The 13,515-nt window shown below is 42.4% G+C and overlaps 1 protein-coding gene and 2 long non-coding RNA genes across 15 annotated transcripts in view; 2 read left to right on the top strand and 1 right to left on the bottom strand.

Moving 5' to 3' along the window:
- The window catches only part of LOC101157063 (voltage-dependent N-type calcium channel subunit alpha-1B), a 116,964-nt gene that overhangs the window by 31,207 nt on the left and 72,242 nt on the right, over nucleotides 1-13,515 (top strand). For all 13 annotated transcript variants that reach the window (XR_002873912.1, XM_023958889.1, XM_023958888.1 and 10 more), the window contains exons 4-6: nucleotides 6,572-6,663; nucleotides 8,722-8,874; nucleotides 10,621-10,808. Coding sequence is in view for 12 of the 13 variants with exons in the window: in XM_023958889.1 (XP_023814657.1) it covers nucleotides 6,572-6,663; nucleotides 8,722-8,874; nucleotides 10,621-10,808 (433 nt within the window). In the remaining variant the exon portion in view is untranslated. The remainder of the gene's footprint in view (nucleotides 1-6,571; nucleotides 6,664-8,721; nucleotides 8,875-10,620; nucleotides 10,809-13,515) is intronic.
- On the top strand, nucleotides 2,691-3,762 carry LOC111947942. Its single transcript, XR_002873914.1, has 2 exons — nucleotides 2,691-2,744; nucleotides 3,486-3,762. It is a non-coding gene; the product is annotated as an uncharacterized LOC111947942 (long non-coding RNA).
- LOC111947941 lies at nucleotides 3,765-4,983 on the bottom strand. The gene is made up of 3 exons (XR_002873913.1): nucleotides 4,946-4,983; nucleotides 4,181-4,260; nucleotides 3,765-4,103 (listed from the first exon to the last, which is right to left on the bottom strand). It is a non-coding gene; the product is annotated as an uncharacterized LOC111947941 (long non-coding RNA).

The raw sequence follows: 13,515 nt of genomic DNA, 5'->3' as shown, positions 1-13,515 counted from the left end.
TTTGCACCTTAGACATGTAGGGTCCTTGGTAGGGGGGGTGCTTGGACATCACTGCAAGCAAGCAGCAGATGTCCTCCTGGCACCCTACCCGCCAATTTTAACCGCACCTTAGACATTTAGGGCCCCTTGGTGTGGAGGGTGAGGGGACATCACTGTGAGTAATCAGGAGATGTCCCCTTAGTGCCCTACTCGCCAATTTTAACTGCACCCCCCTTAGTACACACACCCCTCCCCCTTCAATATATACATTCAAACATAAACACACACACATGCACACAAACACCCATACACGCACACACATTTTACAAGGAAGGTGGGACCTGGGTCCATCTGTCCCCTACCCCTTCCCTGGTGGGGGGTGCGGGCCCCTTGGCGATGGCGGCCGTGTCCCTTGGGTGCCGGCTCCCTGGGCCCGGCGGTGCTCTCTCCGCACGGTGGGGGGGTTCATATTACACCTGAGCCGGGGGTGTTCGTGTCCCTGGGGGGTGGGTCCTGGTCCTTGCCCCTGGGCGCTGGGCCCCGCCAAACTTCCAACATGGCCGAGCCTGGTCGGGCCATATTTATAACATCCCTTGTGGGCCGCCCTTTTTTCCCCGGGGTTCCCCCTCCTGGGCGGGGGCGGCGGGCCCCTGCCTTGCTCCTACCTGGACCAACCGTGGGCCGGGTGGGTGGCTGCCTGGAGTGCGGAGCGGGTCTCCCTTGGGGGGTCCTGGCTCGTACCTGGGGTCGGGGCGGGGGGATTCCCGGAACTCCTGGGTGGTGGTGGGGTGCTCGTCTGGGGCTGTGGGCGTCCCTCTCCGGTGGGGCCCTGCGTTGGGCTCTTCCGGCGCGGCGGGGGGCTGCTTTCCTGGCTGGGCTGGGGCGGCGCTCTCTTTCCCTCTGCGCCTCCCTGCTCTCTGGCTCTGGGGGCCTCGCGGCGGTCCTGCTGGCCCTGGCCTGGGTGGCGGTCTTGGTCGCCCGGGGGGCGGTTGTTCCCTGCCTGTTTCCGTGTGGCGTTGGGGGAATTCCGGCTGCCGCTGCTGCTGCGGCGGGGGTATGGGTGTGGGGGTGGCTGGGCGCTCCTCCTCCTTCTTTTCACATTCCACCATCCATTTTAGAAGAACATAAACACTCACCTGAGCACAGGTGTTAGCTCACCTTTGCACTAATAGTTTGCATGATTGAATGAATGAAAGATTTCACACTAGTTGGTTTAAAGGCATAGGTATGCGTTCGTGAACACTATCTGTTTTGTGTGCATGTTGACATGTGGACATTTTTGCGGCTAGCAGGTGTGTTGATAATATTTGAGTGTGTGTGAACAGGCCCCGCCCTTTTTGTACTACATTTGAACCGTACCGTAACGATAAACAACCAGTAAACCTGTCTGCTCTATGCTGCTTCATGGTCTTACCCCCCTTCCCCTCCTATTATCACCCTCCTACCCCCCCCTCTCTCTAACGTCCCTCTCTCCTCTTCCCCTCTTTCCTTTTCCGTCCGGTCCAACACCAAAGATTTACAAACATGATTGAAATTAATAAAGTTTGGCCTCAATTACAAAAGGGGTTTATTCAGACATACCTTTGGTTTGTCTGAAGATGAATAACCCCTCTTGTTAAAATAAAATATGTCCAACACAAGAGGCCCTCAGCTCTCATCTGTTTGCCTAGCTGTTGGACAGGACAAGTTAAAAAAAAAAAAAAAAAAAAAAAAAAAAAAAAAAGAATCAACTGGGAGCCAATGGAGCGAAACTAACACAGGAGTGATGTGATCTCTTCTGCTAGTTCCAGCTAACAATCTAGCTGCTGCGTTCTGAACAAGCTGGAGACTTCTTAAGGAACTCTTAGGACACGCTGCTAACAAGGAGTTACAGTAATCCAGTCTAGACGTAACAAATGCATGGAATGAGTTTTTCAGCATCACTCTTAGAAAGTAGATTTCTGATCTTAGCAATATTCCACCGGTGAAAAAAGGCAGTTGTACACGCCTGAGATATGTGAGCCTTAAATGATAAATCCTGGTCAAAGGTCTTAAAACAGTCTCAATCCTGAGATCAGGTGATCAGGATCCAGAAGCTTGGAGCCACTGATCCGTCAGCTCTGATGCAAGTCGTTGTTGTTTGAGTGCAGCTGCATCCAGACTGACCCAAAATGTGAAAATCACTTAAACATTTATGACCACCTCGGCTGAAAGCTGGAAGTCGTGGTCCCACAGCGGCGAGGATGAGAAGAATGCTGCCCTGGCTTCAGCCTTTCCCTCTGGCTCTGCAGTGACAGGAACAGCACTGGTGTCGTGCTGTTTCTGTTTCTGTTGCTCCTCTTCTGCTGCCGCTGCTCTGAAGAGGAAGTTTATGGTGTCAAAATAGAGCCTAAAGTATTGCGCATCAAAACAGTAAAACCGCGCATCAAAACCCCAAATCTGCGAATCAAAATGCATAAATTGAGAACCAAAACCCACAATTTGCAACCAAAAGCCTTTCCCCAAAGCACAATCCTATTTATCAGCTGCCGATTTGTTTTCTCGCCATTCTGAAATCCTGTTTTTGAGTTGCAGTTTTATTTTGAAACTGTCTTTTTGAGTTGCGCTTTTATTTTTTGAGTTGCGCTTTTATTTTTTGCGGTTTTGATTCTAAAACCTGTCGACACGTAAAAACAGCGACATGTCAGTCAAGGGGAGGGGAGGCGGGACATCCCTGATATCCAGAAGCTCATTGGCTACCGAATAAGACCGAGTCTTACGTCAACAGACCAGTTTAGAATGTGCCGGTAAGTTTCTCATGTTTTTCATATCTTTTACTATATTAAAATATCAAAATTGTACTTTATTTAACCAGAGGACGCCAGCACATTCAGATGAGGAGCTCCCCCAGTAGCTGCTAGTGAAAAAAGATGTTAGAAAGTTAGATGTTGCATGACAAACTATCAGCATTGTTCTCCTGTGTTAGCATGCTAGCTAGCTCAATGCTAGCGGGGTATCCAGCTCTTTTCATGACTTTTGTGGATTAAACAAAGTCGATTTTTTACCACAGTGTCAGGATCGGTCATGTCAACCTGGGAATAATTGCCCGTGGATTGTCACTATGGTTAATCAAATAGTTTTTTAAGAAGTACATTCATGTATATATAAGGTTTTTCAATATTTCCTTAGGGATTACACAGATGGATTGAACAACAAAGCAACATATTGCTGCAAGAAAGTGACACCTTTCCTACTTTGGGATCAAGTTATTCCCTATTTAAAATAAATAAATAAAAGAAACACAATTTTTATTTGAAGTACCAGAGCAAATTTCCCACAGGTGGGATCAATAAAGTTTTTCTGATTCTGAACTGTATTCCAAAATAATTTTCTCAACCTTAAAGATTGCAGGTTAACACAGGAAGTTACCTTTCACAATATGCAGCTACTGAGTAGCAATTAAGGTGTGTGTGTGTGTATATATATATAAATATATACACACACACACTCATTTTAACTGTCTTAAATACATTTTTCTTTGTGTGCAGGATGCTGTGGACATTGGACGACAGACTAACTTAAACCAGGCAGAGCAGGAAACTGTTGGAGTTGTTGTTCCCTCTGTGGCTTGTCCTCTCTCCTCTCAGACCTGTTCAACCCTTGTGGGACATCAGAAAACCATGGCCAAGACATTAACATTTATGTACTGATCTATGCATGTCATCACAGCAGGATGTAACAAAAACTAACAATGTGAACAGATCTCATCTGCCTTACAAAATACTGCCCCCCTTAAGAAAATAAATGGCTAATAATCACCACTGGTATTTTGTAAAGCTTCATTTTTTAATGTTTGACCATTGAATGTGTTTTGTACAAAAGACTGATGGTTTTGCAAAGATCTTTGAAACACAGAGTCAAGTGCATTAGATTCTGTGAAATTCTGAACCACAATTCAGAGAAATTAAAACAACTGTTTTTAAAACTCCTTAAAAGACTTGAGGTGGAAAAGTCACTGTTTTCGTACAGGCACTAAGAAATGGGAAGCAGACAGTGTGGTCAAAATGGACAACTATTTTAAAGGCTTCTCTTTCAGTTGACAGGAGATGTCTGTGAGCCTGCTGGACAGCCTTTGCATCACACTGGGACGTCTTTGGGGCCTGCATCTGGAAAGAAACAAAAACAGCAAAGTTAATTAACCAAAAAAAGAAGAGAAAAATTAAGATTACATTTTTTTCATTACCTTAAAGAAGATGTAGACATCCACGTCGTAGCTGCCTCAGTATTCCTGCCTTTTTTGTTATGGTATGCATAACAACGGCCCTTATACAAAACAACAGACATACAGCAATAGTCAATTTTAAAACCACCACCCAATTAAATATACTAATAATTCTATTGATGTCTAATACTGGAATAATTTTAAGTGGAATAAAACACGTTTTTGCTGGTCTGCTACAATTTACTCTGCTCTGGTTCACTCGAATACCGGACTTCTGCCAGTCTGCATAGTGCAGACGCATACATTTTGAATAATATGGCACAGCAATATTGTTTCTCTGTTCAATAATTCCCTCTGTCTGTAAACCCTGAAAAATATTGAGAAACCTTATAGGTTATAACATATTTTGATTAACCTTGAAAACCTTATATATACATGAAAGTACTTCTTAAAAAACTATTTGATTAACCATAGTGACAATCCACGGGCAATTATTCCCAGGTTGACATGACCGATCCTGACACTGTGGTAAAAAATCGACTTTGTTTAATCCACAAAAGTCATGAAAAGAGCTGGAAACCCCGCTAGCATTGAGCTAGCTAGCATGCTAACACAGGAGAACAATGCTGATAGTTTGTCATGCAACATCTAACTTTCTAACATCTTTTTTCACTAGCAGCTACTGGGGGAGCTCCTCATCTGAATGTGCTGGCGTCCTCTGGTTAAATAAAGTACAATTTTGATATTTTAATATAGTAAAAGATATGAAAAACATGAGAAACTTACCGGCACATTCTAAACTGGTCTGTTGACGTAAGACTCGGTCTTATTCGGTAGCCAATGAGCTTCTGGATATCAGGGATGTCCCGCCTCCCCTCCCCTTGACTGACATGTCGCTGTTTTTACGTGTCGACAGGTTTTAGAATCAAAACCGCAAAAAATAAAAGCGCAACTCAAAAAATAAAAGCGCAACTCAAAAAGACAGTTTCAAAATAAAACTGCAACTCAAAAACAGGATTTCAGAATGGCGAGAAAACAAATCGGCAGCTGAGAAATAGGATTGTGCTTTGGGGAAAGGCTTTTGGTTGCAAATTGTGGGTTTTGGTTCTCAATTTATGCATTTTGATTCGCAGATTTGGGGTTTTGATGCGCGGTTTTACTGTTTTGATGCGCAATACTTTAGGCTCTATTTTGACACCATAGTAGTTTATCATGTTTTGCTCTAGATGTTCACAGAAAAGATCTTAATGTTGACCCTGGTGATGAAGAAAACCTGCAAAACAGGTACTTCCTGACAGGAGGATCATGACTGTCATGGTTTGTTGAAATAGCCCAGACTCGGATAGTTCAGTTCTTCCCGTTGTGATTTAGTTTTTAATTAGTTCTAACTTGTGCCTTTTTGGTTCCATTTCATCCGTCCTGACCGCCAGAGGCGGCGCTTCAAGCACTAAATGATCCTTCTTGTAGTTTGAGAATTTACTGACAACAGTTACCTGTGACCTCCTGGTGACCCACGTGAGGCCAGGAGATCATGTGGCACCGAGCGTGGGGCCAAACACTTCCCTACAGACCGGGGACTCTAGTGGTCATCCGGGACGCATAGAACCGCCGTGGTTTTCTGTTCAGGCCGGCTCTGACTCCTCCCACTCACTTGTTTAGGACTCACAGCTGCACGGTTCTATTTGGTCTTCAGTGTTGTCCTGTCTTGCTTTATGCCAACTTCTCTGTGTCTGCGTATTTTTAAATTATATGTGTTGTACCAGTACAGTGGCCTTGTGGTGGAGTGTCCAGCCTGTGACTGGAAGTTGTGAGTTCAAATCCAGGCCGAGTCAAACCAAAGACTCTAAAAATGGGACCCAGTGCCTTCTTGCTTGACACTCAGAATTAAGGGGTTGGATTGGGGGGTCAAACCACCAAATGGTTCCCGAGCTCCCCCAGGGGGAGGGGTCAAATATGGATAACAAATGAGAAGTGATGGGACTTTAACTTTAAATATTCGTGGGACTTTGTTACGTCTTCGTTGGTGGTTCTCCCCTTCTTGCCTGACTGTGACACTTCCATCATTTTTAACTGCCTCAAAAACCTGAGTCACATGGTTTGTAATAAGATCTCGTGGCCAACAGAAAGTGTTTCCTCGGAGTGTGATCATCACAAGCAGCCAGAGGTGCAACACCCATATGTGTCCGTGTATAAAGACCCTTAAAGTCTTTTCTGCAGAGAAGACGTCTCACGTTAATTCACAAAGAAGAGGCAAACCTGCAGGAGCTGCTTAGTGTTTCTAAAAAAAACGCCAACATTTCCGCTGTGGTTTCTCGCTGTGATCGTCTTTGCTGATGCACTTTGGGAAGATGAGTTAAATGCATGAAAATGCACTGCTGTGAGTTTAAAGCGGTGCTGAACTTGTGTGTGCAGGATCCTCGCCACTGTGGGGGCAGACTTCGATCTGAGAACACTGAGGGCAGTGAGAGTCCTGCGGCCCCTCAAGCTGGTCTCCGGCATTCCAAGTAAGTTCTCCCGAAGCATCAAAGACCAGCGTCACGTCCCAAAGTGGGGCTGAAAAAAAGGAGGTGAAAAGAGACGAGTCTTCTGGTCAGAGTTTTTAACCGGTGAGACGATGCAAAAAGAGAAAAAGACAACATATTCCTCTGAACAAACCAGAATACCGGTGTCGCAGTATATTACACCCTCGCCACTAGACTGTAGGGTTGTTTCCACACCGACTCAGATTCTTGTTTTTACAAAGCAAACACTGGAATATCAAAGAAATTTAAATTCCTTTAAATAATTTAATGTGAGAATTACTGACGGATTTAGTCCTTCATTTTTCCAGAAACAGCAGTGCCTATTTATAATTAACATTACATTTTTTATTATTTTTTCTGTTTTATAATTCACAAGTAACCCACTTAAATTCAATATTTATTAATTTAGCTATTAGATGTTTTTGTTAGGGACAGATATGATAACAGAAACTGTGACGCAGAGGTCACAATACTCTTAGTGACAGCTAATTTACAGCATTTGTCCATTAATTGGTTTTTCTAGAAAAAAACTGAACAAATGAAAAAATAGCGAGGGGAAGATAAACAAAGTGGTGTCAAGTTTTTACAGAAACCGTTAGCTTTAGTCAGTAATCATTTTTAACTAACTTATTTGTAATTTTACTCTAGTAGTTGTTTTTTCCCTTCAGTTTATTAACATGTAATTTTATGTAACCTCACAAAAAAACAAATATATTCTTCCTAAATAGTGATTTCTTTCTTCAATGTTGGTGCAAAGGCAACTCTAATTTTTGAATAATTATATGATCACAACATGTTTGATAAATTTGACACAGAAAAACTAACATTATATTTCTGTTTTATGTAGCTACACTAAAAGTGAACATGTTGAAGTTTTATTAGTTTTTCTTTTGTCTTAATCAAAAATGAAGTCTTTGAAAACTTAAACAAAAAAGTTTTATTCTCTTTAGATGATTAAATTGTTTCAGTTTAGTTTAATTTTGTCTGTTTCACCTTCATCCTGTTTCTTAAATGTTGTTATTACTTCTTCTTAAATTTAACATCTAAAATAATCCAGACGTTCTTAGAAAAGTGTTTCAAGATGACTTGGACCAAACTCTGGGATGTTTGGCTGTTAAGAAACACAAACCTGGAAGGAGAACTAAACTGTTGACCTCTGACCTCTGATTTCATCAAGAAGATTGAAAAACTGTTGGATGTGTGTTGGCTGTGGTTTAAGACGTTTAACTCATTGTGCGCTGAGACGCTGTCACTTTAACCCAATGCATCATGGGAGATGTAGTGATGTCAGACAGACTCTCTTGTTCCACGGTCTGACACCGGATACTTTAACCACTGCTGATTGGTCAGACTGATGACATGTGATTAAGCCTCCAAGAATGATTGGTGGAGACAGTTAAAGGGGCGGAACTTTTCCTAAAACAGAGCTGAAGCTGCGGCTAAATCGTGGTACTGTCATATGTCTTTCATATTCCTAACTACTCAGTGTTTTATCAGGGCCTGTTTGGATGAACACAGAGCTGAAATCCTGGAGATGGGAAATGTCTTTAGATCAGTGAATGAGTCATTTCCCACGCCACACTGGTTGAAATACACTGATCTAGATCAAGTCTTATATTTTTTGTCTTAATTATCACCAGACAACACATGGTTCATTCTGGGTTCAGAGTTGAAAGAAGAGCTTGAGTAATACAAGCTCTAGTACTACACAACACAATAGTACTATAGGAATACCTCTGCAAGAGTTCCCTGGGCGAATTCTCCTTCAAAATGCATAAAAATGTAATATGTCATAATATGAGCTGCTTTAGAGCAACAGAGCATTCATAGTGTGGATCAGAAATCTCTTTTATATTTGAGATTTCCTCTAAACATTTCTTTAGTGAACGTCAGCCTGACACGGTTCCATTCTATGAACAAAAGCAAAGACTTCTGTGTTTATTGCAGCGTTCTGTTCTTCTCTTCACCTGCAGACCTGCGTCTCACAAACCCTGTCTTATCCAAACTCCCTCAATGTCCTCTGCTTCTTTTCCCCTTCAGGTCTACAGGTTGTCTTAAAGTCCATCATGAAAGCTATGGTACCTCTGCTGCAGATCGGCCTGCTACTCTTCTTTGCCATCCTCATGTTTGCCATCATTGGCCTCGACTTCTACATGGGCAAATTCCACCGCACCTGCTTCAGGAATGACACAGGTGAGCAGACGAGAACCGACAAAATCTCACCTAGAACCGGATGGACGATCAAAACTAAAAGCAAAAGAAAAAAGAATAGTACCAAACCAAAAAAAGAAATGTAAATTAACTAAAGCGTGAAAAAACATAAATGTTTTTCTTCTTCTGTGTGCCTCAATGTTGGGTGACAGTTAACGTTCTTAGTGGGATTTGTCCACCTATTGTCCTGGGAACAAAGAAATTAAATGAAACCAATGTTAAAATGTAAAAAGTAAACCACTATGTTTCAGAAACAACCAGCAACGTTTGACATGTTTTACCAACAACAGCTGAGTTTGGATGGTTCTCTATTGAAACCGAATATTCTCTGAGATGTGCCGGGCGTCTTCTGTTAAGAGTGATGACGATAAAACCACGACACAAGCCAAGATTAGAACAGAACCTTAATCGACTTGATGAAAAGCTCAATAAAAGGACTTTCACCTAGCCGATTATTCTCCTGACCTGAAGAATGAAGAGTCTTAGAGGCCTTCTTTCTAGAATCATGGAAGCAGCTCTGTTACCGCTGTATTTCAGAATAAAGAAGGTTTTTGGATAAGAGATCAGGTATTCTACAGTCTGCTGCTTCTTTAAAGGAATCTACCAGACTGAATGAGAATCTACACAGATAAAACATCAAAACACGATAAAACAAGAAAAGGTCATGATTAGTGAGCATTTAAATAAAATGCCCATAGCATAATATCATTTAATTATTTTTCTGCTGTTAAACAGATTTAAAAACGTAAAACCTCTTATGCTGAAGTTTTTATGTAGAAGACTATGGGAGTCTGAATGTTAGACGAAGCTAAAGATGCATGAAGCTGTTTTCAGGAGCCGAACACAAAGTGTCTCACTGGTGGTGTTTTTGATCACAGACGTTTCATGGCGCAGCGTTCTGAGTTTCTGCTGTGAGTCGACACATCAGCTCACACACTGAGTTCAGATCGGTTTGCCTCTGATATGCTCTGACGGCCACTACGTATATTTTGCACATTGAATGAATTCATTTACATGAATTTGGTTTTGAGCTGTTCAGAATTTATGATTAGTTTAGATTTACACAGTTTATGTGTATTTTATGTAGTTTATACACAATTATGTAAATCGTACACATTTGTGTGTGATTTGTGTGAGATGCAAACACTAATGTGTGTCTTTCCAGGAGTGTTCCACGTTTGTCTAACAGACTTTTCACGCATGAACCATCGATGTATAACTTTTATATCGCGTGTACGGCGCACAGATCACGTTACAATTATATAATTGATGCATGAATCACTAATGAACTGAAGATAAACATCACAATAATCACACGGTTCATGTTCTATGTTGGTTTACGTGTTCTTTGTGTGTTTATTCCTACTTCCGTGTTTTTAACGTGATTCATTCCTGAAACATCTGTGAAAAATTCACATAAAGACACAACTTTTCTCCCTTTTTTCACACAGATTCACATATGACCGGTTTGCATCTGTGTTATATGCACTAAATGTACGTATTGGCCGTGTGACATAGCCTTAAGGTGCATTACGACATAGAATATGTGAATGCTTACACCTCTTCTCATGAATGTTTCAGGGAGTCGGCCTCCTCACCCATTTTTCCTAACCGCTTGTTTCCCATTTTGAGCCCTTAAAGTTGAGGATTACCAGCAGAACAGTGTATGTTAATCCTGTGCTGTATGTTGGTGTGTTTCTACAACTGAAGGTGTGTTTGTGGTTGTAGACGAACAGGCAGCAGATTTCCCGTGTGGCCCGGAGGCTCCTGCGAGGACCTGCAGCAACGGCACCGTCTGCAAGGAGTACTGGATCGGACCCAACTTCGGGATCACAAACTTTGACAACATCCTCTTCGCTATTCTCACAGTTTTTCAGTGCATCACCATGGAAGGATGGGTGGACATCCTGTATGACGTGAGTCCTGCTGCAGAACGCAAACTCGTCTTGATGGTATCATTGCTACGACCATCAGCTGATTAGAAAACAGGCGGGATCTCTGCTCATCAGGTTCTGTAAGCCGGTAAAAGGGAAGGTTGTGGTTCATACGTCATTGGCTTCAACAGTTCAGGAGGAGAACACAGTGGGAGAAAAACAATCACCCAATAAAAATTAAATACACCTGTTTAGATATGTTATAGGCCTGAGCCCTCACAGGCCATAACAACACAGCAGGAAGACTCTGTGAATCTGTTCAATACCCTTTGGGATAAAATTACTCATCATTATGCTTCTCACAGAACGTCACCGTGGCAACTCCAGCAGCAGGAAGTCAGTTTTAGTAGAGGGACGTATGCTCTCACCTATAGAGCTCAAATTATGGCAAACACTTGAAAATACAGGAAACATCTTCAATTGATGCAGAGGCTTCTCCAGTAAAACTGAAGGGGGCCTCTGTGTGCTGCAAATGTTCACCTGTGAGTGAGTTCATGACTTTGGTAAACACTAATGCCTTCCTCACAGGAAATGTGGCCACATGCAGTGGCGGCCCGTGCATTTCAGAGCCAGGCCTTCAGTTTCCCTCCGCCAAAATCCTCCTTAACACTAGATAACTACACTCAACAAAAACATCAACACTTTTGTTTTTGCTCCCAAATGTCCTGAGATGATCTGCAACATTTTCTACAAACACAAAATCACAATTTCTCTCAAATATTGTTCACAAATCTGTGATAGTCAGCACTTCCCTGCTGACAGAATCCATCCCACCTCACGGGTGTGCCATGTCACTATGCTGATGAGACAGCATGATTATTGCACAGGTGTGCCGTAGACTGGCCACAGCAAAAGGCCGCTTTGAAGCATGTCAGAAAACTTCATTACCTTTGGCAGACAAAACTGGACATCTTACCATCTTTTTGTCTTGAAGCAACGCCAAGAGCACATCTGAATATTCAAAACTGCAGTAAAACAAAATTCCAAATGATCCAGATGAGCCATGACACCACAAGCCCAGTGCTGTATGAAGAATTTGGTCCAGCAGCTCTTTCAGAGCATCTCTCTTGTACCGCCAGCGTCTTGGCGCAACCCGAGGAAGGCAACGCTGGCCAATTTTGTCCAGTAGTTGCATGCGCCAAGTGTCCATAAAGAAACACATCAGAGATGTGCGAAAAATATTTAGACTCTTTAATAGCGGAGTCTCCATGAGTCGGTATCAAATAAGAAAATGTGCATGGCAGTGTATAAATAATACCAGAGGTGTTTGAGCTTTTACCCCATTTAAGCCAGAAGACATGACCGCTGCGCCATCAAATCACTGCACAACAACTTTATCCACATTCTCCTCCAAAAATCAGAGGAAGACACCAGCTATGTCATCAGCTCGCTTTCTTCCAGTAACATCCTCAAATGTAACTAAATGTAACTCCTCCTTGACACCTGTGTGGACATGTGACCGCCGTCGTGTGTTTTGGCCGACGCCCACTGAACGCGTTGTTAGTGGACAGATGGTACTTCAGTTCCATGTTTCCTTGGAAGGAAAGAAGCCCAACATAGTTTCCTTTATTACTGGACCTGGCACCTTCATCGTGTCCCCAAAAAAAATCTCACAGTCGATCAGTCTTTGTAACATTTGTCTCTTCTTCTTCCCCTTTTCTTTGTGGAGTTCTGCTTCTCTGCATACATGCTTGTTTAACTGTAGATCCACTTGAGTTTCCCCAAATGTTTTGATAGCACCGCTGCATGCATGTGTCCGGCAGGGCTTTGACGTCTGGTTGCTGCCTTTGAGAAGAAGAATTTACAAATCAAGTGTGGCTCCGCACGACAATCAGTGGCAAACAACACGCATTTCCTGCAATTTAGTCTGCATCGTGAGCCAGACGTGCCAGTCAGAGCTGGAAGACTCCAAGTGGCGGACAAATCCTTTTCCCTGTTGAGACGGGCTCAGTCGGCCGACCATTTTTGTCCAATTTTTCCAGAAAAGTCTGTCCTCAGAATGGTTTATGCAGTAAATCTGCAACTAAATCCACGTCTCCCTCTTCCTCCAGTGTTCATTTCAAAACAGTAATTCAAACAAAAAACAAATTCAGCTGCTGCCCAACATAAGGTTACCCAGCTCTTAGCTTTGACCATCCAATCAGAGGTCATCACACACCTTCAAGAAGTCCCAGAGACTCTAACTAAAATTCTGATTGGTTGAATCAAAGTCAAGGAGTTTCATCATCAGTTTTATCAGAGAGCCTGCAAAACTGGTTGTGATGGCGAAAGCACTGACTGTATGGTCATCAGGCAGACTTTCATGACCCTAGCAACAAGTGAGGGCTAAAATGTGATTGGTCAGAAGCATTAATGCAGAAAAAAACCCGTCAAAGCAGCAAAGCCAGGGTGTGGAGCTGTGAGCTAAAAAAAATATAAAAAACATTTGTATGTGGTTTTTACCAGATACATTTAGGCCATGATGGAAATCTAAAAATCCAAACGAGAAAAAAATTAAACATCAAATATATAAAGATTAGGAAACAAAATAGTACATGACATAAACTAAACATAAACAGGATGTAATTAACTTAGAGACCCAGTCTAATGAAAATGGTGGTTTTGGTGTTTTTAACATGTTCTTTCTTATGATGAAGGACATCTAGAAAGTTAATTAAGATTAAAACTGCATTTCTGAGTAGTTCTTCAT

This window comes from Oryzias latipes, chromosome 9 (assembly GCF_002234675.1).
Source record: "Oryzias latipes chromosome 9, ASM223467v1".
Classification (NCBI taxonomy): domain Eukaryota; kingdom Metazoa; phylum Chordata; class Actinopteri; order Beloniformes; family Adrianichthyidae; genus Oryzias; species Oryzias latipes.
The sequence above is the reverse complement of the archived record's forward strand: the minus strand, read 5'-3'. Positions and strand labels throughout refer to the sequence as shown.